The sequence below is a fragment of the Narcine bancroftii genome, chromosome 4 (assembly GCF_036971445.1).
Source record: "Narcine bancroftii isolate sNarBan1 chromosome 4, sNarBan1.hap1, whole genome shotgun sequence".
Taxonomy (NCBI): Eukaryota; Metazoa; Chordata; class Chondrichthyes; order Torpediniformes; family Narcinidae; genus Narcine; species Narcine bancroftii.
Genome location: NC_091472.1, coordinates 56,814,733 through 56,839,400, shown reverse-complemented (window position 1 = coordinate 56,839,400; position 24,668 = coordinate 56,814,733). Strand labels below are relative to the sequence as shown.

At 40.9% G+C, this 24,668-nt stretch overlaps 1 protein-coding gene across 1 annotated transcript in view; it reads right to left on the bottom strand.

Annotated features, from left to right (window-relative positions):
• The window catches only part of ints7 (integrator complex subunit 7), an 82,445-nt gene that overhangs the window by 6,976 nt on the left and 50,801 nt on the right, over positions 1-24,668 (bottom strand). The window contains exons 13-19 of the mRNA XM_069931347.1: positions 23,854-24,060; positions 12,943-13,137; positions 11,591-11,694; positions 10,273-10,341; positions 5,794-5,926; positions 2,226-2,324; positions 234-419 (exon numbers count right to left, since the gene is read on the bottom strand). Of these exons, the coding sequence (XP_069787448.1) occupies positions 234-419; positions 2,226-2,324; positions 5,794-5,926; positions 10,273-10,341; positions 11,591-11,694; positions 12,943-13,137; positions 23,854-24,060 (993 nt within the window). The remainder of the gene's footprint in view (positions 1-233; positions 420-2,225; positions 2,325-5,793; positions 5,927-10,272; positions 10,342-11,590; positions 11,695-12,942; positions 13,138-23,853; positions 24,061-24,668) is intronic.

Genomic DNA, 24,668 nt, shown 5'->3' with positions numbered 1-24,668 from the left:
CCCGTGTCTTTTCCTCCGGATACTCCGGTTTCCTCCCACCTTTCAAAAGGTGCAGGGGATGCAGTTTAATTGGGGTATTTAGGCGGCATGAGCTCATGGATCTGAAGGGCCTGTTACCGCACTGTATGCATTAGCAGTGTTTGTAATGTTATGAATGAAGTGTATAAATAATCAATTATTGATACCACATTGAAGCCAACTTAGAATAGGTTTTAAACTCGTGCAACAACTACCTTGTAATCTTGTACACCCTTGTTCTGCAGTGAGGAGGAAACATTAAGGCAAACTGCCTGAATTTTCCTGAAGAACCCAGGCTTTGAGCCATGCTGGATGACTCCTTCCACCTTCAGAGCCAACTGCTGGTTATTCTGCACTGTAATTGGTTCTGTTGGAGTGCGAGGTGAAGGGGACAGTGCTAACTGCAAAGAAAACAGGAGAAAATATTCATATTCCAAAATGGAATTGGAAAAGATGTGGAAAATATAATCAATATCACTGTAGGGTCTTAGATAAGACAGCCATAACTAACTGCCTTAAAGATTAAGGGAAGAAATGATTTTTAAATTCTGAATATTTTTTTTTGGTAGTTATAAATTTATCCCACAAGTCTCATTCCAGGACTTCCAGGTGTCATCCCACAAGTCTCATTCCAGGACTTCCAGGTCTCATCCCACAAGTCTCATTCCAGGACTTCCGGGTCTCATCCCACAAGTCTCATTCCAGGACTTCCGGGTCTCATCCCACAAGTCTCAATCCAGGACTTCCAGGTCTCATCCCACAAGTCTCATTCCAGGACTTCCAGGTCTCATCCCACAAGTCTCATTCCAGGACTTCCAGGTCTCATCCCACAAGTCTCATTCCAGGACTTCCAGGTCTCATCCCACAAGTCTCATTCCAGGACTTCCAGGTCTCATCCCACAAGTCTCATTCCAGGACGTCCAGTTCTCATCCCACAAGTCTCAATCCAGGACTTCCAGGTCTCATCCCACAAGTCTCATTCCAGGACTTCCAGGTCTCATCCCACAAGTCTCATTCCAGGACTTCCCGGTCTCATCCCACAAGTCTCATTCCAGGACTTCCCAGTCTCATCCCACAAGTCTCATTCCAGAACTTCCAGGTCTCATCCCACAAGTCTCATTCCAGGACGTCCAGGTCTCATCCCACAAGTCTCAATCCAGGACTTCCAGGTCTCATCCCACGTCTCATTCCAGGACTTCCAGGTCTCATCCCACAAGTCTCATTCCAGGACTTCCAGGTCTCATCCCACAAGTCTCATTCCAGGACTTCCAGGTCTCATCCCACAAGTCTCATTCCAGGACTTCCGGGTCTCATCCCACAAGTCTCATTCCAGGACTTCCGGGTCTCATCCCACAAGTCTCAATCCAGGACTTCCAGGTCTCATCCCACAAGTCTCATTCCAGGACTTCCAGGTCTCATCCCACAAGTCTCATTCCAGGACTTCCAGGTCTCATCCCACAAGTCTCATTCCAGGACTTCCAGGTCTCATCCCACAAGTCTCATTCCAGGACTTCCAGGTCTCATCCCACAAGTCTCATTCCAGGACGTCCAGTTCTCATCCCACAAGTCTCAATCCAGGACTTCCAGGTCTCATCCCACAAGTCTCATTCCAGGACTTCCAGGTCTCATCCCACAAGTCTCATTCCAGGACTTCCCGGTCTCATCCCACAAGTCTCATTCCAGGACTTCCCAGTCTCATCCCACAAGTCTCATTCCAGAACTTCCAGGTCTCATCCCACAAGTCTCATTCCAGGACGTCCAGGTCTCATCCCACAAGTCTCAATCCAGGACTTCCAGGTCTCATCCCACGTCTCATTCCAGGACTTCCAGGTCTCATCCCACAAGTCTCATTCCAGGACTTCCAGGTCTCATCCCACAAGTCTCATTCCAGGACTTCCAGGTCTCATCCCACAAGTCTCATTCCAGGACTTCCAGGTCTCATCCCACAAGTCTCATTCCAGGACTACTTTTCTTCATTGTGTACATCGATGACAAGAATGCATGGCCAAAAATGCATGACCATGGCATTTTCTTTTTGTTATTCCAATGAAATTCCATATCAATAAACAAGATTCAACATCAATGGGCTGCTATGGATATATGGACTTCAATTTCTGTTGCTCAAGAAAATTAGATAAATAGAAAGGGGTTAAAGCTTGCTGATGCACAAAATTAACGATTGAAAACCGGCAGAGAAATTGACATACCTTTATGCTGGTGGACTGAAGCTTTTGGAAGAAATACCTCTGAAATGATAAGGGGACCTTCAGCAAGGAAATCACAGCCCCACAAAGGCACATGGTGTGCTAGAATAAAATTACACATTTAATTCAGTAATTGCAACTCCTGAAATAAATAATTCAGTACATTATAAATAAGGTACAAGTCCTAGGGAAACTATTGAAGAGGAAACTTGGGGATAGGATTTGTGCATATTGGAAAGGCGTGTCTAATTGACAGTTTTGTGCAGCGGAGGTAGTCTTACAAATTTGATTTGATGAAGGTGGTTGAAAATGGCAAGGCAGTGAATGTTATCTACATAAGCAAGGCATTTGATAAGATCCCTCATGGTAGGCTGATACAGATGCATAGTATCCATGGCAAATGGATTATTTGGGTTTGGAATTAAATGGCCCACAGAATACGAGGTAGTAATGGAAGAGTGCTATTCTGACTTGAGGCCTGTGACCTGTGGTGTTCTGCAGGAATTGGTGTTGGGGCCCCTGTTTGTGCTGTATACAAATGATTTGCATTAAAAAAATGTAGATTGGTGGATTAGCAAGTTTGCAGATGGCATGAAGATTTGGAGTTGTAGACAGATATACAAAGAGAAATGGCAGATAAGAGTTTAATCAAAACAAGTGAGACTTGCACATTAGGAGGTCAAATGTAATGGGGTAGTATTTAATGAATGATAGGACTCTAAAAAGCATTGATGTGCAGAGGAATCTCCTGGAAAGTGGCCACACAAATAGAGGATGGTAAAGAAGATGAAAAGCATGCTTGCCTTCAGTAGGCAAGGTATTAAGTTTAAAAGTAAGGATGTTGTATAATAGCAATAAAAAGCCTTTGGTAAGGTCACACTTGGAAAGGGTGCAGAAGTGATTTATAAAGATGTTGCCTGGATTAGAGCATAGAAATCTACAGCACAGTACATTGTGTCAGAGATTTGGTCCTGGGCTAGGGTTGCCAATGGTTGAATCTGAAATGGTGTCTTGTGCGGCTGCAGGAGTGGTGGAGATGATTCCACAGACACTCGGTGACTCTAAGGGGACTCTCTTTTGCTTCTTTCTCTGACTGTAAGGGGTGCTGGGAAATGCTAACGGCAATCTTTGCCTGCCGTAAGACAGACTAAAGGCAATTTAGTGTAATATTGCATTTCTTCTTTATTACCTTACAATAAATAGTCTACCTGTTGATCCAGCCATGCTCTTTGTTATGACACAGTCTTCATCAAGCTCAGTGGTCCAGCGGAATCTTCCAGCCCTTGTGCCACAAACTAACTCTGTTACCAGGCATTCCAGCTGAACCACATGTGCTCTGCCAGAATGGAGCGAGTCGCAATTGCCTCTGACTCGAGGTATTTCACTTGGTCCCTGAGCATTTCATAAGATATAGGACAGCTCACCTTCCACTGGACCAACTTGGTGATAGGTTGGACTTTAATCGTTGAGTAATTTCCCTCTGAAAAAATTGACAAAACTAGCTACTCACTCTAATTTTTTTTTGAACTAGAAATTCAATCTGTGCTCAAACTCAGTCACAACTCAGTGTCCTGACTGCATGTGAATTCAGTCCTGGGTATCCCTGGAAGTCAGCTACATTGGTACACAGTGAGCTGATCTGTAATGAACCACATAGGGATGGTACTGGTCAACTTATTTGTGACTGAAGCTAGCAGTAATAGCTCTCAGTCTTCGAGTAGGAAGAGGCCAAAATGAGTACCTGCAGACTGATGGTCAAAGATCATAGTTCATGGCAAGATGCAAAATAAAAACTGGTGGATAGCTAATGCTGCCTGATTGTTCAAAAAGGGCAGAAAGCAGGCCAATGAGCCTTGCACGTTGTACATTGCTCCAGAGAGTTAAGGCACAAGGGATCTGAGGAGTATGGAAGACTGGATCCAAAATTTGGGGGCTAATGGGCAGGAGAAGCAAAGCAGAGCTCAGTTCTGGACCTTTGTTTCTAAAATGTATGTAGTTATCAATTTGAGAATGTTTGGGGTTTTAGAGGGGATATGATTAATAGGTTTGCAGACAACAAAGGCAAGGGCGTCAAACTCAAATTCACAGAGGGCCAAAATTAAAAACTTGGACTAAGTCGTGGGCCAAACTAAATATTTATTGAAAATTTTCAACAACATCTGCATGTTTTCTCTTCTTTCAACATATGTAATGTTAAATTTTTTCTTATTAAAATAAATGTTTAATAATAGTTTTGGTTAAACTCTGTCCAGAAGAAGCATTAACAAATGAGAAATAAAATATTCAATAAATAATATTTCTCTATAGCCTTTAAGCTCCTTTTAAATGTTTTTTTTTCCACAAGCCAACAAGTCAACAAAAATAACAACTTGCTTCAATGACAAACAGATTTGTCTTTTAAAATGATGAACATATAGTCTGCCTCCCACCTGTCTTGAAAAGTCCTGTTTTCTGTCTTTCGTTTGTCTATTTTTTGTAAGGGGTTTATTACATGTGAGTTAGGAAACAGGTCGCAGATGCTAATAAAAGTAAACAGAGGAGGTGGGGCGATTAGCGGGCTGACGGGCCGACGCATTTGCAAAGCATTCTGGGATTTGTAGTATTAGCTGTGCCTGCGCTATACTGGCGCGGCGGCCAGCGGGCCAGCTCTAATACATATTTGATATGACCTTGCGGACCAAATATAATTATATCACGGGCCAAATTTGGCCCGCGGGCCTGAGTTTGACATGTGTGTTCTAAGGTAAAGGAGGTTGTTTAAAGATGTAATGATAAAGGTTCCATTATTATCATTATTTAAGAGACATCGAACAGTTGGAATGTTGGGTGAAAAGGTAGCAGATGAAATTTAATCCAGACAAATGAGGTAATGTACTTTTTTTCCAAACAGAATTTCACCTCCGAATAAATGACCGGGACTTTGGCATTGATGAACAGAGATTCTGGGGTGCATGTTCACAGTACCCTGAGTGGCAGCAATAAGGGGTTAGTTTAATTGTTGACAAAGACAAACCAGTGGTCAGAAGCTCAAGGCTGTTTAGAGGCAGGGTCAGACACTTCTATAAATTTGTAGAGTTCAAGCTTAACTATTTCTGCTCTAATCTAATAATGTAATAGTCACTGCTCAAACTTATTAATAAAAGCAACTTGGATGAGGGAAAGGAGCAAATCATCAAATATCCAGACAAAATCATCAGACTTTGTAAAAGGAAATGAATGGAAGGAAAATAGCTGAAGCCTAATAGTCTGAATAACTGAGATTGCCTGCTCTCAGAAGCTAAGCAAGCTCAGGCCTTTATTTCTTTACTCTTATAGATGAAATACTTGTCCTGCATATGTGTTGTTTGTCTGGATGTGCGTTTATGCCTGGTTGTGAGTCTGCATGTTTTGCACAGAGGACCAGAGAACGTTGCTTCGTTAGGTTGTACTTGTGCAATCAGATGGCAATAAAATTCATTTGACTTGACAATATACTTCCTTTGTTTTGTGAAGGAACAATCCTGTCACAATTTTCGGGAATAATTGAAGACATTTGCTACAAACAAACTTACCCTCTCTGATATCTACTTACCAGGTAGGAAACAGGAGGATACTTTCTGCTGAGGGACTCTACATCCTCCAGCACCTGAGCAAATACAGAGAGCAAGCTTCTTTCATATTCACTTTCAGCATGTACATTCCCATTGCCTCCATACTCTTGGAAACTGTAGGAGATTACAATAATGCAAAATCATTACATGATAACATATTGAAATTTCGAAATACCAGATTATACATAGAGTAACCCATTTATAATCAGAAATTTTGCAATTGGAATACTAATAAACATTAAATACTCCAAGCTTGCTCCTCCATTTAATGACATTACTGCTAATTTGATTGTAACCTCTGCTCTGCTCCACAACCTCACCATACTGGTGATGCATTCAATCCTGACCTCTGGTGCGTATAGAGATTGCACATTCTCTGGTCTGGTCCTTCTGGAACCAAAATAGGTGTGGGTAAACATGTTAGCTGGCCACTAAATTGCTTTTAGTATGTAGACAAGTGTTAGAATTTGTGGAGAATTGAGAGATGTAAGAAGGGTCTAAATGTAAATGAGTTCTTCATGGTGAATGTGGATTCAATAGGCCTTTTTCTTCTTCTGTAAAACTAACTACAGATGAAATGAGGAGGGATGGTAAAGGGAGATGCCCAAAATTATACATCACAACAGTCATAAATTAAATTAAATTTCCCCACAAAACAACACAACTGCTTGATACCCCACTGTGCAAAATATTGTTTTCACAATTGTCCATATTATTCTTGCGAATAGCAATATTCAAGTTAATCCATGCATATCTGAAACTATCAGTATAGTCTGGTACTCCTGGTTTAATGTACAAGGATACAATTTTCTTGTTATGAAGGAATTTTCATTAAAACTGGGATTTTACTTCTGCAACCAAAGTCATCAATGCATCAGCACAGCTTCCATTGGGAACTTGTTGAAATAATTGCACAAGGAAACCAATTGACAAAACTTGTTATATACTGATCGAAGGAAGATAGAATTATTATGACAACTGCTAACATGCAAGACTGATAGAATATAGAACTTTATAGCACAGTACAGGCCATTCAGCCCACAATGTTGTGCTGACCGATAGAAACAGACTCAACAAGCTAATCTTTTGTGACCTTACACCCAATAACCCTCTATATTTCTTGTATCCCCTGAACTTTCCTCGCCTCACCTTGCACAGATGTCATCTGGTTAACCTTGGCCCAAGAAAAAGGTGCTGGCTGTCCACTCTATCTATGTTTCTTATAATCTTGTAGATTTCTATCAAGTCACCTTTCATCCTTCTTTGCTCCAAAGAGAAAAGCCCCAGGTCTATTAATATTGCCTCATAAAACACATTCTCCAATCCAGGCATCTTCCTCATAAATCTCCACTGCACCCTCTCCAAAACATCTACATCCTTCCAGTAATGAGACAACCAAAACTGAACACAATATTCCAAGTATGGTTGAACCAGAGATTTGAAGAGTTGCAACATGACCTCTCGACTCTTGAACTCAATCCCCCAATTAATAAAGCCAAGCATCCTAAACTCCTTCTTAACTATCCTATCAACCTACACAGCAACCTTGAGAGAGCTATGGATCTGGACTCCAACGTCCCTCTGTTCTTCCACGTTGTTAAGAATCCTGTCATAAACCATATACTCTTCCTTCAAGTTTGATCTTCTAAAATCCATCTCTTCACACTTATCTGGATTGAACTCCATTTGCCACTTTTACACTCAACTCTGCATCCTGTTAATATCCAGCTTTATCCTACGTCAACCTTTTAAGCTATCCGCAACACCTCCAAACTTTGTGTCATCTGCAAAGATGACTTTCCTCTGGAATAATGCCAATTAAGTTTTGTCCTAAATTTTTTTTAAAAATTGATCGCAATAAAAAAAATCTATCATGGGGTTGGAAAAATGTGACTGAAAAAAAAAATCAATGATCCTTGTAATTTTCCCCAGGTTGGGAGAGAATACTGGCAAAGCCTATGTTGGCCAGCTCTAGTCTTTGTGATAATGCTTTTTTCCCTCCTTAAAACTCTCTAGTCCTTCTTACAAACAGTTCATATTCAAATCAGAGTGACATCTTGTGCTGTTGCTCTTTCCCTGGCTAAAAGAAATAATGAAGCTAGGAGATACTGCTGAGGTAAGATTGCTCATGGAGCCTGAAGTATGCACTCAGTGGCACAAGGACAGCTTCTTCCCCACTGCCATCAGACTCCTGAATGATCAATGAACCAAAGTTACTGCCTTCCTTTGACTTTTTTGGGCACTATTTTTATTTTTGTGGTTTATATCAATATTTACACTTTGATGCTGCAGCAAAACAATGAATTTCGTGACTTGTTCATGACAATAAATTCTGATCAGTCCTGATCTGTGATTAGTAATGGCAGAAGTAGTTGAAGATGAATGGGGGAAAGAGGTCAACACAGACATGGAGCAATGATGATACAGTATTACTGGTAACTGACAATAGTGTACATACGAGATGCAACAATTTGAAATCTACATTGGTTAAAGGAGCCGTGTATTTCCTAGCTAAATGCGCTGCTGATACAAAGATTGGTTTGAGGATGCAACCTCTTAAACCAGTGGTTCTCAACCTTTTCTTTTAAAACCCCACTCACATACCACCTTAGGAAGCCACATAGGTGCTCTGTGGTTTGTAAGGGATAACAAGGGAATCTCTGTCTTAAGCAGAGTGAGAAAGGATAAATGAATAGTCAAAAATGTAGCCAATAAACTACAATGCGGGGAAATGTTAAATAATTTACATTAGAGTACCACAGGAGGGAAATCTTGCTACAACTGTACAGAGCAAGAGTAAAACAACTGCAGTTCCACTTGCAGTTTCAATTCATTGAGGGATACTGAGGGTAGTTCTGAAAAGGTTACTATTTCAGGGACAAACTAGTTGTCTTAAGTGCACTGGAGCAGGTATGTTTTGCACTCAACTGAGTTGAAAAGAATAAGCAGCAATCTTAAAATGCACAGAATGCCGAGGAGGATTTACAGGACAGATGATGAAAATGACCTCTCCCCTCCCGAGAAATCTCGTTTTAAGAATGAGTTACAAATCTAAGGCACATGGGGAGAAACATGTTTGAACATTGAATCCTCAATTCTCTGGAGGACTGGATGCTGAGTCAATGAATATATCCAAGGCTGAAGAAACAAAATTGAGATTTAGGATGAAGATGGGGGGAAGAAGGACCATGGATATCAAAGAGGAAGGTGGCCAAGATCATATCAACCATGCCCTTTCTCAACATTAAAAAAAAATCTGATCTATGCAGCACTTAAATGGGTACTTCAGCCCCATTGAGTTCCAGCTGACCACTGACCATCCATCCACACTGATCTCTTTATTTTCCCCACTGCCCTCCTACCTCCAAGATAGTACCACTTACCTACACACTCGGGACAATTCAACCTCATGACCCATATGCCTTTGTGATGTGGAAGTAAACTGGACCACGCTGTGGAAATCCTTCCAAATACAGGGAAGCAGACAATGCTTGAAGTCATGATTGAGCTTGGGCCTCTGGCCCTGTGAAGCTTTATAATCTTGCCCAGCTTTCTGTGGAATCAGTAGGACAGTGCCTAATATTCTTTCTTTACTTTCCACTAACCTCATTTTACAAGATCTCTTGGGCAGGAAAGTAATACATCATGGCAATATTTCCTTCCTTGCTCTAGCATTTGTACCCTTGTCTGAGCCAATGCCCTACTATTGTCAATATTATATTCAATCAACTTTAGGTCAAAGAAAATGACAATTCTTACTTACAATCAATGTTTAAACTAAGCAAGGCACAATTTTTAAAAAATGTTCAACCATCTAATTTGCAAATGGCTTCTGAAATAATTCCATATTCTAATTCTCAAAGGACAAAGTAATAAAGCAATCTTCACAGGTGGCTGAATCAATTGCCCTGCAATTCATACCATTGTAACAATTTGACCTAATAAACATTTATTTGGAGTTTCCAAGAAAGATCTGAGCATACAAATTGTAGATTTCTAGATTCAAAAATGTGAGCTTTAAGTTGTGACATATTGAATTCTGAATATTAACTAAATCTTGACCATGATGCTTCCGATAGCTCCGAAAGTATCCCAAGCTTACCGATTTATTGCATCAAGTCAGGTACATTTGCACTAGTCTCAACTTCACATTAGCAAGGAACATTGAAAAACAGCAGCAAACACCCATTCAGTCTATGTGAGACCATTCATAACAATACAGGCAATTTTATTAGCATTTTAAAGAATATTAATAGAATTACTTCATTAAGCTTTTTGCAAATGGGAGATGAAAGAACTCCAATGTGTTGGGTTTGTTCAAATTTGAGGTCAAACAGCAGTATGCCAACACACTCTGAGCTTTTTCCTACAAATAACATGTTCCTGACAAGAATACTTTATGTGTCATCATTAAATCATAACAATTATCACACAATTAAACACCAACTAAAAGTTATTACCTGGCAGAATCTGGGTCCAGGATTAGTGCTTCAATAGAATGAGAAATCAGTAGGCAACTTTGTTGCTGTCTAAGATGAAGTTAAAGACCACAGTCAATTTAAACTGCCTTGTTCAAGTTCCTGGTAATTTGTCTAGTTAGTAATTTTACTTTGGAAACTTTGGTATTCTTTTAACATTTGTTAAATTTTCCTGAGCAAATACTAGCATTCCCCCGGATCATTTGCCATTTCCCCTCAAGTATGGACCACCTACAGAAGTCAATAGTGTAACTTCAGCAGTTTTGTTCCAGTAGAGCTGAAAAATATGTCTGATAAACAAGTTCTGGCAGTTTCAGTCATTTCTTTGAAAGTGTAGAAACTAATAGGAAAAATCCCATGCTTCCTCAGGCCTCTCTAATCAAGAAATTGTGGCTGAAAGACATGCTCCCAACCATGTATGGACCTAAAGAAGCAGCAAGTCGGCAAATTGCTGTCCCCTGGAAAATCTAGACAATCATGTTCATTACAAATAACCAAAATTGGTCTGCAATACCACTGAAACCTACATATTCTACTTTATCATCTTAAAAGATGTTTAACAGGTGCCATCCAGACAAGCCCTTCATTTTTTTTATGGGGAGGGGGAGAGAAAAATCAGACAAGGAGTGTATAAACTGGCAATCATTTATAATCCTAAAGTTTAAATTTATCCAACCTCCATTCACACCAATGCAAAATGCAATTTATAACCCCCAGGAGCAGCAAGAACATTTGATCAGAATAAAAACTTTTCAGGAAGTACTTTTTTATCCTAACATAATTTACTATTGTATATGCCATTGTATGGGATGATCCTCGAAACGTAAAAATTTCACTTTAAAATCAGGGTCGCCCTATACGCAGGGTATAAAATCTGAACCTTGGCAGCAAAGTCTCAACACCATTGCCATCTTCCCACCAAGTCTCAGAGTCCATCTGCCCAGTCCGACAGCCTTAGGGTCTGTACAGGCTTTAAACAACCTGTTACAGGAGCCAACAGTTATTTATTTTAAAATATGCAAATAAAATTAAAACCTTTACAGGGTAATTCAGCAGTGCTAGATTTGTGGTCGTCTTATACAAAAGGTATTGCTCAAAACCACCATTTTAAGTGGAAATTCTGGAGTCGTTCTATACAGTCATCCTATATGACAGCACATATTGTACATGGAACTGTTTGAAATCCAAATGATACTTTCTATGATACTACAGAGATAACACCTACTTTGATGAGAGACAAAAATTGATCACTTTTACCTCAGATGAATCACAAAACATGGTGTTTATCAGAAAAGGATACAGCTCAACATTTCTCAAAGTGGCAGAGTCTGCATCGAAGGAGGATTGATAAAGATCATGGTAGCGAGTTGCTAGACTTCTGAACTCTTCCATTGATATCTTCATCTAAATGATGCGTAGAATGGGATACAATTTACATTTCAACATGGAACACTATAGACTGTATTGTAGCCAATTAAGAACATCTGTTTACATTTCTTTAAAAAGTGCCATGAGATTTTTAAAATCCATGAGAACACACCCTAAAGGACAAACACAATGCAATGGAGTATCAACTGCAATTTTGGAAAAAGTTAAACAGTTGGTAATCAACTGAAATTTAAGATTCTTATCCAATGCAAACTTTAACCCTCTGCCACATTCAACATACTGAAAGCAAGTAAATTCATTAAATAGATGCATTTGCACAAATATTTTGCTTGTAGGGATGTTATTATCAATAGATGACACTCAGAAGGAAAAAAAATCAAAAGCTGCAGATGGTGGAAATCTAAAATAAAAAATGCTAGAAAAGGGCAGCAGGTTAGGCCTCGTCTGTGGCATGAGAAACTCTCAATATTTCAGGTCAACTGTTTCCAAAGTGAATCAGTAATTGTTTCTCTTCCTTGAGATGCTGCCTAATGACCCATGTATTTCCAGGATTTTAATTAAAACATAGAGATTCAGCATGGTAGCAGAACATTCTAGACTATGAGCCCCCTCTGCCCAAATATCCCATATGTTTTTGGATGGTGGGAGGAAACCCACGCAGATTTAGGGAGAACATACAAACTTCTTATAGTCAGCACCAGATTTGATCCCGAATTGCTGCCACAGATAAAGCATTATTCAGACCGCTATATTTAACCGCACTGCCTGATTTTTTTTTCCCCTATTGCGTTTTAGACTATCCAGCAAGATGTGGAAAGAGGAAATGTATATTTCATACAATCAGATCACGCCAAATTGCACTGACAAACAATTATTGTTTGAGTTTTTACATCATTAAGATTAATTTAGTAAAATCCCCGTTATCTGGAATTCGAGCGCCAGCAGCCTCAAGCTCAAAAAAACCCCGCAAAATTGGCTTATTGGTGAACGTAGCAGTCAGTTTGCCAATCATGCGACATGCAATCACAAGCAACTGGCAAATTCACTTATCCTGCACCTACCAATCCCCATTGGTGACAGATACTGGGGTTTTACTGTATATAGATACCAAGCAGAAGTTAACTCTTTGGCAAGGGGTTCAGAAGTGATTCGATCATTTCGAACTGCTGTTTTAGATTATAGGATACAATTTCAATCATATAATTCATGGAGACCCTCCCCAAAATGGTCCTGATCCAAAGCATATGTTAAACCTATACATACCTGGTTAGTAATACGGCCACATCTCTGCAAGTCATTCCCTGATGCCATTGCAATTGCTGTGGCAATAGCAGGTGGAGGGCTGGTCTTCAGGCTGTTACAGGTACATATCAGCTGGGAGAATGCCTGAAGCATGTCAATCCGTAATTTAACAAATTCACATTGAAAAGTCAAGGGATTGGTAGGCGTGCTTGCAGCCTGAAAGAAACCTTGAAGTTAATATTTGTCTAGTTAAATACATTTTTTTTAAACATTCAAAAATCTATCTCAACTTTCAAATAACTATCTTTTTGAGCAATGTAAAATATTTGTCAAAAATCAAACAGCAAGGGTTTCAGATTTATTGTCAGAGTACACACATGACATCACATACCCTGAGATTTTTTTTCCTGTAGCTGAGACAGAATTATTACTTATTGTTAGTGCAAAAAAATTATACACAGCATACACATGTAAACAAATAAAGAAATGTAAACAAACTGACTGCAATACAGAAAGAATTCTTTAAAAATCAATAAAGTGCAAAAAAGTCCTTAAATGAGTCCCTGATTGATTTTGTTGTTGAGGAGTCTGGTAATGGAGAGATAACAGTTGTTCCTGAATCTGGTGGTACAAGTCTTATGGTATCTATTCCTCCATCCTGATGGTAGCAGTGAGAACAGTGTGCTGGTTGGTGTGGATCTTTGATGATTGCTGTTGCTCTCTGATGGCAACATTCCCTGTAGATGTCCTTGATAGTGGGGAGCATTTTGCCTGTGTGCCTGTGATGTCCTGAGTGGAGTCCACTAACTTTTGGAGGGCTTTACGCTCAGGGGTATTGGTGTTGCCATACCAGACCGTGATGCAGCTGGTCAGCACATGTTCCACCACACATATGTAGAAATTTACCAGTGTTTCTGATGTCATATCAAACCTTTCCAAACTCCTGAGGAATTAGAGGTGCTGACATGCTTTCTTCACGATGCCATTAGTGCACTGGGTCCTGGAAAGATCCTCTGAGATGGTGACTCCCAAGAACTTAAATTTGCTGACCCTCTCCACTTCTGATCCCCGAATGATCACTGGATTGTGTACCTCTGGTTTTCCCTTCCTGAAGTCAACAATCAGTTCCTTGGTTTTGGTGACATTGAATGCAAGGTTGTTGTTGGGCACTATTTGACCAAGTTTTCCATCTCCTTCCTGTATGCTGACTGATTGCCTTCTGCACCATAGAGCTGTGTTCTTAGCCCCCTGCTCTACTCACTTAACACCTACGACTGTATGACTTGGTACAGCAATAATTCCATCTACAAATTTGCAGAAGGCAAGCCTGTCCAACATTCCCTCAAGGCAACCTGTGCATTTCAGGTAGTAGTGTAGCAAACCTCCTCTGAACAACTTTCAAAACATTTACTTCCTTAAATAAAGAGACCAATATACTGTGCACAATATTACAGATCTGAATTCAATGTGCTGTATAGCAGTTTTGCATTCTATGACAAGACCACTTTTAGAGTGGCACGGTAGCGTTGCGGTTCGTGCAGTACTATTGCAGTTCGAATCCACCACTGTAAGGAGTTTGTACATTCTCACCGTGTCCATGTTCCAAAGATGCAAGGTTAATTGATCACATGGGTATAAATGGGAGCCACTGGGTTTTAGAACAGAAGGGCCTGTTCCTGTGCTGTAGACTTAAATTACTAGCAATAAGCAATACTGATAGCTTTCTAATTATTTGACATGCCGGCATATTAACCTCTTGCAAATCATAGACAATACCTAGATCCCTATGTATTTTGGAACTAATGCCTCCATTCTAAAATATCTCATTGAATGTTTGCCACTGCATCTCAATGAACCAATTCCTTAATTTACTTTAGGTTGCCTGCTTTCATGTCCTCAATTATTCTCATTAACTTTTTAAATACAATGTATTTAGGGAGAAGTTTTACATTTTCTGCGATCACAGCAGGAAGTGACAAAGGGGGAAGGTGAGTGGAGAGGAAACAGCAAACTAAGGAGTCTTGCAAGACTCCATAGCTGAAGTCCAGGCTTGGACAATTGCTACACTCTGGATCTGTGATTACAAGATTAACCGGGTAGAGGACACTGAGTTTTTTTTTTTGTTTTTTTTTTTGTTTTTTTTTTAATTTTTTACTTTTCACACCATAAATCACATTAGCCATGATATACACTTTTTCTTTTTCACACATATACAGTGACTTTTTCTCCCCCCCCCCTCCCTCCTCCCAAGCCACCCCCCCACCCCCCCCTCTCATCCATTTTAGGTATACAATCTAGGTTGCATTAAACCAGTCAGACAATGTTGTCATTCAACAAAAATACACCAGAAATTCTACTGAGTCCATTCTTTTCTTTCCTTCTCCTTCCATCAACTGATAGTTGATGGAAATGTGGGCACTGAGGCCTTCCTGAAGGGCAATGGAATGCAATGGGATTGCACATCCATGGTGAAGATGAAGCAGTGGCGGCTGACGAATTGGAATTCTTCAGAGGTGGAGAGTATGAGTGGTGTACTGGATATAGGTAGGAACAGACTGAATGAGGGGGAAACAATTAATTTGGCAGGGCAGGACCAGGCAGAAACCAAGACAGTTTAATTTATGAATTTTGGATAAGCTTCTCATCTCTTGGCTCACAGAGCTTCTCATCTAGACTTCTTTTGCCCACGTTTTCTCACCTAAAAAAGGTACCCTCTATCCTCAAAGACTCCCAACACCCACATCATGCCCTCTTCACTCTGCTACCGTCAAGTAAAAGGTACATGAACCTAAAGACGAGCACTCAGCAGCACAGCTTCTTCCCCACTGCCATCGGATTCATGAATAGTCAATGAACCAAAGACACTTCCTTACCTTCGTGCACTATTTTTTAAATATATAATGTTGTAAGATGGTTATAATACGAATGTTGCCATTTTGACGCTGCTGCAAAACAATGAATTTCATGACTTGTTCATGACAATAAATCCTGATTCTGATTTATTTTCTTTATTTGCACAGTTTGTTTACATTTCTTTCTTTTGTATATATTTATTTTTTCCTGAGTAGAGTTTACAGTTTCCGGTAATTAGAAATTCTGCCTGGCCAGCAGGGTGGTATATGAAGTCATGTATACAATCTGACAATAAATTTGATTTGATGCACATCACCTTCTAGAATTGACTGATGGTCAAAAGAGGCATCAACAAAGAACCGACTCTTGACTATGCAATGAGCTATGATACAACCACTGGATCCGTCTGCTGACTCCATGGCTTGCCCAGAGGCATCCAAACTGGACTGCAGGTGAAAATGAAAAGGAAATGCTTCAAAGCCTCACTCACCAGCATTTCTTGGCAGAATAAGTTGAATGAATTTAAAGCAATATTTTCCATATTAAAGGGCATTGACAGAATTCTATGCTTCAGAGACACCATCCACTCCTGACTGCACCGTATAACTGGAGGGCTTTTCGGTCCATCAGATGGACCACACAGTGTCTTCAGGAAAATCAAGAGGGGATGGAGTCTGCTTTCTTATCAACATCACATGGGGCTCTAACATAGCAGCCCTGGTGAACTCCTACACCTGGGTCTAGAATACCTCCCTGAAGTACTACCTGATGAGAGAGTTCACATCTCATATACTGACTGAATTCTATGACCCACTCCAGGTGAACACAATTTAGCACTAGACAAACTATTCACCTCCAACAATAACAGAGGCCATATTCATAATAGCTGGGGACTTCAATCATGTCAACTTCAAGAGCTTCCTACCTAAATTCCATCAGTAAGTCTCCTGTCCCACTTGAGGCTCTGACACACTTAACCACTGCTACACCACTATAAAGAATGTCTACTATTCTATCTCACACCTACATGTGCTTTGCTCTTCCCCACATACAAGCAGAGACTGAGGAGGGAGAGCCCAGTAGTGGAAGTCATTCAATGAGGTTTAAGGACGCAGTCAACATTCTGTATGATTGCTTAGTCAAACGGGTCTGCAGATGAGGATTCAGTGAACAACCTCTGACTATATCCCTGCCCTTTCGGACCTCTTCAGCAAATGGGTGGAAGATGGTATGATCAAGAAGGCAATTAGGTATTCCACTGGAATATATGGATGAATGGTGAAGATGACATACTACTGAAGAACTGGTTAGAGGCATTCAAGTTAGGAGACCCAGCTTTTCAGAAAAAAAATCCAAGTATGATCCATGCAAGGCCATCAAGGAAAACAAGAAGCAGGACCACACCAGGCTAAAGTTCCATCATAGACACCTGGAGATTATGGCAGATTATGCATGCTATTGTGAAATTCAAAGCAAAGCTGGCCAGCAGAACACTCCCCAGTGAGCTAAATGCACTCTAAGCTTGCTTTGAGTAGGAAGGCAGCAACATCACCTCAACCTGCAGTACACAAAAGTGATGCAGAAACTCAGCATTCATAGAAAGGACAAGGCAGTCAATATTTGGGTCTGAGTCCTTCCTCAGAAAAAAGGGGGATGGGGAAGGAAACAGGCTTGCAGGAAATAATTGGATACAGGTGAGAGGGAAGAACAGAAAGAAACTGAGAAGTGAAGGGGAAGGGGCAGAGGGATAAAGGTGTGGGGTGGGGAGTTGAATGAAGGGAGGTGGAGAGTTGAGAGAAATTGAGGAAGAGGGGTTAACAGAAGTTAACTTGCAGACTCCATCCCCTCTTGATTTTCCTGAAGACACTGTGTGGTCCATCTGATGGACCGAGAAGCCCTCCAGTTATACGGTGCAGTCAGGAGTGGATGGTGTAAGCCACATCTCTGAAGCATAGTATTCTGTCAATGCCCTTTAAAATAGAAAATCTTGCTTTAAATTCATTCAACTTATTCTGCCAAGAAATGCTGGTGAGTGAGGCCTTGAAGCATTTCCTTTTCATTCTCACCTGCAGTCCAGTTTGGATGCCTCTGGGCAAGCCATGGAGTCAGCAGACGGATCCAGAGGTTCTATCATAGATCATTGCATAGTCAAGAGTCGGGTCTTTGTTGATGCCTCTTTTGACCATCAGTCAATTCTAGAAGGTGATGTGCATCAAATTAAATTTATTGTCAAATTATGTACATGACTTCACATACCACCCTGCAGACCAGGCAGAATTTCTAATTACTGTAAACTGTACCAACTTGGCAGTATACAAGCCACTGGACAGATATGTTAGTGTGGCAATGGGGTGTGAAATTGAATTGGTTGACCATAAGAAAGTCCTTACTGATGCAGTGGACAGAGAAAAGGTGTTATGAAGCAAACATCTTTCTTAGCACTCTGCCCCCTCCCCCTGATAGAATTCAGCTTCTATCTCCTTGCCTCTCTCACCTGGATTCACCCATTACCTGTTAGCCTGTGATCCGGCACCTTCCCCTTCCCACCACCCCCCACCTTTCCATTCAGGTGTCTGCCTGATTTTCAGAACTCCTAGACAAGGGATCAGGCCCATGACATACTCCTGTGTGCTTTCTATGGATGCTGTGTGACCTTCCGAGTTTTTCCAATGCTTGTGCTCTACACTGGACCCCAGCATCTGCAATGTCTTGTTTACATCCACCTAAACCTCATGTGTGCCCATGGTCACTGCTACTGAAGTCAGAATGACCCAACAAAATTCCTGGCATTGTTCCAAGAGCCTGCACAAATCAAGCAGTGGACCTCTTCACAGAGGACTTTAATCTTTCCCTGCAAAAGATTATAATTCCCACCTGTTTCAGAACTTTGGGATCTTGGCCTCAGCACACCCTTTACTAAAGTGGCAGACTTCAAGGCTGTATGCTTAGACCACTACTGACCCACGACTGCATTGCCAGGTCCAGTTCCAACAGTGTCATCCAGTTTGCAGATGACAAAACAGTAGTTGGCCTCATCAGCAACAACGATGAGTCGCACCATGGAGAAAAGGTGAAAAATCTCATGAAATGATGTGAGAGTTAACAATCCGAGTTTCAATGGAACAAGACGAAGGAAATGAACATGGAATTCAGAAGACCAGGAATGACCACCCTCCATTACAAATCAACAACTCTAGTAGTGGAAAGTGGAGAGCACCAAGTTCCTTGGTTTTCACTTAACTAGTGATCTATTGTGGACACTCAACATCTCCTCACTTGTCAGGAAGGCGCAACAGTGACTGCATTTCCTGAAAAGATGAAGCAGGCAAAACTACTGGCCACCATTATGTCAGCCTTCTGTAGGAGAGGTATTGAGACCATCCTGGCTGTCTGTATCACAATACAAACGGTTGCTGCAGAGAAATGGATCGGACGTCAATCCACTGGACCACAAGTTGCAGAGAGGATCACTGGAGGACCCCTTCCACCCTGCACATAGCATTTTTCACCTGCTCTCATCAGTGAAGAGATCAGAGCCAGCATCACTAGAATGAGGAACAGCTTCATCCCATGAGCAGTAAGAATGCTGAATAGATATAATACTTGTCCTGCATATGTATTATTTGTATGTGTGTTATGTCTGGTTGTGTGGCTACATGTTTTTGCACCAAGGATGGGAGAACGTTGCTTTGTTGGGTTGTACTTGTACAGTCAGATGACAATAAACTTGATGACTTAAAAGTTACCATATAACCAAAGAAAAACACAACAGGCCTAAATGACTAGCAAACAGTGTCCCTGGTATCCAGCATTAAGTGCTTTGAGAGGCTGGTCTTGGATCACATCAACTCTTACCTTGCAGCTATCCTAAACCACTTCCATTTGTCTACAGTCCTAAAGGATCCATGACAGGCACCATTTTCCTTTTTAAAATTATCTTGTACTGTATCCACCACTTTCAGACATCTGTTAACATCAGCTTTAGCAACAATCATATCTTTCTTTACAGATGACACTTCTTCACAAATACTGTTCATTTAGCTTTCATATCCATAAATCCTTGATCCATCTGTAAATACATCCGTGATGACATATTGTCCATTTGATGAGCAATCCCTTCCAAAATTGTAAAAACTGCTTCAAAACCAGGTTCCCCCATTCCTCCTTGAGGCCTACCTCCTTTAACTGCAATGTCTGAAACAAGTTCTTCCTGTCTCCATTCTGACAAGGCAGGACTTCCCTCCTCTTCACCTGCGCTCATCGCCGGTCGGGTCGCTCAACTGCAGGTCTGGACCCCCACCGATGCTTGGTCGAGTTCCTCAGCCCATTGTCAGTGGGGTCCCCCCAAGCCCAGACCCTGACCAATGAGTCGCGAACTCATGACGCACCGCGCATGCCCAGCAGCGCCACCGACCACGCAGGCGCATCTTCAGACGGGCCTCCGCGCGCCTCAGGGCTGCCGGGCACAATTGCGGGGTTGTGCGGTGTTGTTGGAAGATGCCACTCAGACATCTCACCTGCGTGCCTGGCATCATGGGCGTGCGTATCAGAGTCGGCTGCCGGTGTCATACTTATTTGGCCAGGAGTTTGTTGTGCCTTGGGAGCTAGATCTGTTAACTCCGTGCTTTCATCTTGGTGAGTAGGCCTCAATTCTTCTTGTAAGGTAGTTTCATTTGTAATTGAGCTTTTGGTTTCTTCACATTAGTAGGCATTTTCTTCCTTCAATCTTCAAACACCTTTAAAAAGTCTTTTTAAAACTTTCCAAATTTTTTAATTCAGGCATTAATTAGTTCAACTGGAAAGAGCTTTTTCAATTAAGAAAGGGGGAGATTCAAACTAGAGGACATGGTTTAAGATTGAAGGGGGAAAATTATAAGGGGAACATGAAGGGAAATTTCTTTATGCAGAGGGTGGTGGGGATGTGGAATGAGCTTCCGGCAGATGTGGTCAAGGCGGGATCATTGGTTACATTTAAGGAAAGACTGGATCGTTACATGGATAGGAGGGGACTAGAGGGGTATGGACCGGGTGCTGGTCAGTGGGACTAGGAGGGTGGGGATTTGCTACGGCATGGTCTAGTAGGGCCGAACTGGCCTGTTCTGTGCTGTAAGTGGTTATATGGTTATATATGGAGGTGGAATTACACGTCTACTACCTATGCCATTATGCCATGTCCCCAGGCTCCATCTTCCTGACCTTCCATTTGGTCCTAGGACACAAAGGACTGCCATGCCACACTACCATTTATTGACTAGAGCTCCAACTTCAATACCATGATCCCCCCACAAAAAAATCATCCCTGAACTTTGGAATCTTGGCCTCAGCATACCCTTTACTATTAGATTTTTAACTTCCTATCCAACAGACGACAATGAAAATGGGCAGTAACATGTCCTCCACAATCACACTACATGCTGGTGCTCCACAACGCTATGTACTCAGCTCTACTCCCTCTTTACTCATGGCTGCACACACATATACTGTTCAAATTCCTTCTTAAAATTCACTGATACCATGGGTAAAATATCAAATTATAACACAGGTCAATGAAGATTTTGCTTCTTGAACACTTTTGGCTGTATTTTATTGATTTTGGGCTGCTGATCATGAAAAACATCCTAACATTTTCTAATCATGTACTGCTCTTTAGATACTGTATAACCAATTTTTGTGATTTCCTGTCATATTTTAAATCTACTTCAAGCATACAAAACCACGAAGTACATCATGTCATTGAAAATTCATTTTCTGCATTTGCACTTGGACTTCTTCCCTGTGGATATTGGTGCAGAACGTGATGAACGTGGTGAAATGTTTCACCAAGACATTCTTTCTTTCTTTGGCTTGGCTTCGCGGACGAAGATTTATGGAGGGGTATGTCCACGTCTGCTGCAGGCTCGTTGGTGACTGACTAGTCCGATGCGAGACAGGCAGGCACGGTTGCAGCGGTTGCAAAGGAAAATTGGTGGGTTGGGGTTGGGTTTTTCCTCCTTTGTCTTTTGTCAGTGAGGTGGGTTCTGCGGTCTTCTTCAAAGGAGGTTGCTGCCTGCCGATCTGTGAGGCGCCAAGATGCACAGTTGGAGGCGATATCAGCCCACTGGTGGTGGTCAATGTGGCAGGCACCAAGAGATTTCTTTAAACAGTCCTTGTACCTCTTCTTTGGTGCACCTCTGTCTCGGTGGCCAATACAAAGATCATGGAAAAGCAGCATCAAGGCAAATGGAATCCATCAATGGTGGCCGACTATTGTTGGACACTGACATGAGCAGCATCACATACTAAGTACAAATGAAAATCACCAGCAAAACATTCAGGTCAGTTGAACTAACGCTATGTGTTAGCATTATTATGCGATTAAACATGCTAAATTCATTCAAAGTTAATTTAACATTGCTCCAATTTCCTATGTGATACAGCAAATCTAATATTATCTTTCTATGCAGTTTTAAGTTGCCTATCACAATCCCCATTTTTCAACAGAAACCCTGCAAATTTCTACAGATGTGTGGTGGAAAGTGTGCTTGACTGGCAGCATCCATACACTTGAGCATAAAGCCCTCCAAAAGGTAGTGGACACAGCCCAGGAATCACAGGCAAAAACTTCTCTACTATCCAGAACATCTACAGGGAATGCTGACGTCAGAGAGAAGCAGCAATCAACAAGGATCCACATCACCCAGCACACGCTCTGTACTTGCTGCTGTCATTAAGAAAGAGGTATAGGTGTCGCAAGACTTGAACCACCAGGTTCAGGAAGAGCTGCTACCTCTCTACCATCAGACTCCTCAACTCCTCGATCAGGGATTCATTTAAGGATTCTTACTTGTGCACTTCATTGATTTTTTTAAAAATTCTCTCCATAATGCACTGTTTGTTTACCTTTGTTACCTGTTTACAGTTCTTTTTTTGTTTAGGTGTATATGCTGTGTAGTTCTTTTTTTGCATTACCAATAACTGGTAATTCTGCCTGGCCCGCAGGAAAAAGAATCTCAGAGTGTACATGATGTCATGCATGTATTCTGACAATAAATCTGAAATCTGATGCAAAAGTAATATGGATTTCTGAAGCTGAGGTAGAGGCCACACCCATTTTTCACATTAATAGTCCCAAAGTGGAGACTGATAGCTGGGATAAACATTTCTCATGACCTGACCTAATCATATTAACACAAAGGTCAAGGAAGCACACCTTTCTGAGATAATGAAGTTAGAAATGTCACGTTGCTTAATGTCTACAAGTCCATCATGTTGGAGGAATGCATAACAATGTAGAATGAGGGCTTGATGTTCAAGATCATTCAAACCTCTCTCCCCTCGAGACTCCTTCCACATCAGTTGCTGCTTAAAGCAGCCAACGTACTGAAGGAGCCATCCCACCCGAGACATATACTCTTATCCTTGTGTGGTGAAGGTTCAATAGTATGAAACGGCACTCCAACAAGCTTAGTTTCTACCCTGCAGCTGAATGAATGAACCCCAAATGTGCTTGTAACAATTGATTTTCTTCCATTGTACTCTTGGCCCTCTGCTTTACAGGGCTAGATGTATATTACAGCTTTCTTGCGAGACTTGTCACTAAAGTACCCTTCTCACTGTACCAAGTATAATGTGACAAACTTATTGATTCCAAGACAATGCTGACCAAAAACAAATTTGATCAATGAGCTTAAGTCTTTAGGTTATTACATGAGCTTTAATAATTATTTAGTAATTTTCCCCTCAGATTTTCCTCAGCACCAAGATACTTTGACTTTTTAAACAACTACTATCAAACTTGTTAAAGTCGTAAAGAACTCATCTCAAAAAGAAAACTGATAATTACATTCCAATCTGTTTTCCAAGCTACCAATAGTGTATCATTCAGAATGTTTATGACTTTAAGATCTGTAGAAACATTTTCTCTTTTTTAAGTTGTGAATTACATTTCTAAAGTAGCTTCACTTCAATATGCTGACAATATGCAGGGACCAATGTGGATCAGTTGAAAATTGTTCCCACCATTTATGAAACAATTGGGAACCATCAATTCTGTGACTATAAATCTAAATTAATGAGGACTGAGAAAAAGCATTTACTTACCGTTAAAGAAGCTATGCCCCTTTGATAGAATTTCAAAGCTTCAGCAATAGAAGCCAGTGCAATCCTAGATTTATTATCTTGTAGGCCTGCCAGACATTGCTCAGCTTTTGAGAATTCCTTCAAGCTATTTAACCAGAAGTAAAAATGTTCAGAGGCCACTTGAGTTAATAACCCATGATAAAGCTCTCCAGCCATTTCGTGGTTTCCCTGAAAATGCCAGAACAGAGAAATGAGTCAATACCCATATCTGCAAACTGAAAGAGGATTTGCATCCAAATTTTCTTTGATCCTTTACAATGTTGCCCTTAACTTCAGAGCTTGAATGTGATGACTTAAAAAATAATTGCTTTGCCATGAAAAATAAAATGCAATAATTAAATTGGGAATCATGGGATGTGATGGGCTAGAGGCTTAAATATGTCATCTGCCAATAAAAGGCCATAGTTCTTACCTGTGTGGACAGTTATTGGTGACTTAAGTGGTTTTGCAAACAATTGTTCCTGCATAATTCTTACATAATCAATCCTCCAATAATATAAAGTAAATAAAGGTTGCTGTTCACATTTTCCCCCAAAGGATAGTTGGAACTTGAAACCATATAACAATTACAGTACAGAAACAGACCAGTTCGACCCTTCTAGTCTATGCCGAACACCTTCTCCCACTAGTCCCACTGACCCACACCCAGCCCATAACCCTCCGCACCTCTCTCATCCATATACCTATCCAACTTTTCCTTAAATATTAATATCTCCCAATTCACCTAACTGAGAAATTCTTCAAGGAGCTAAAGAAAATAATAAGGAAATTCTTAT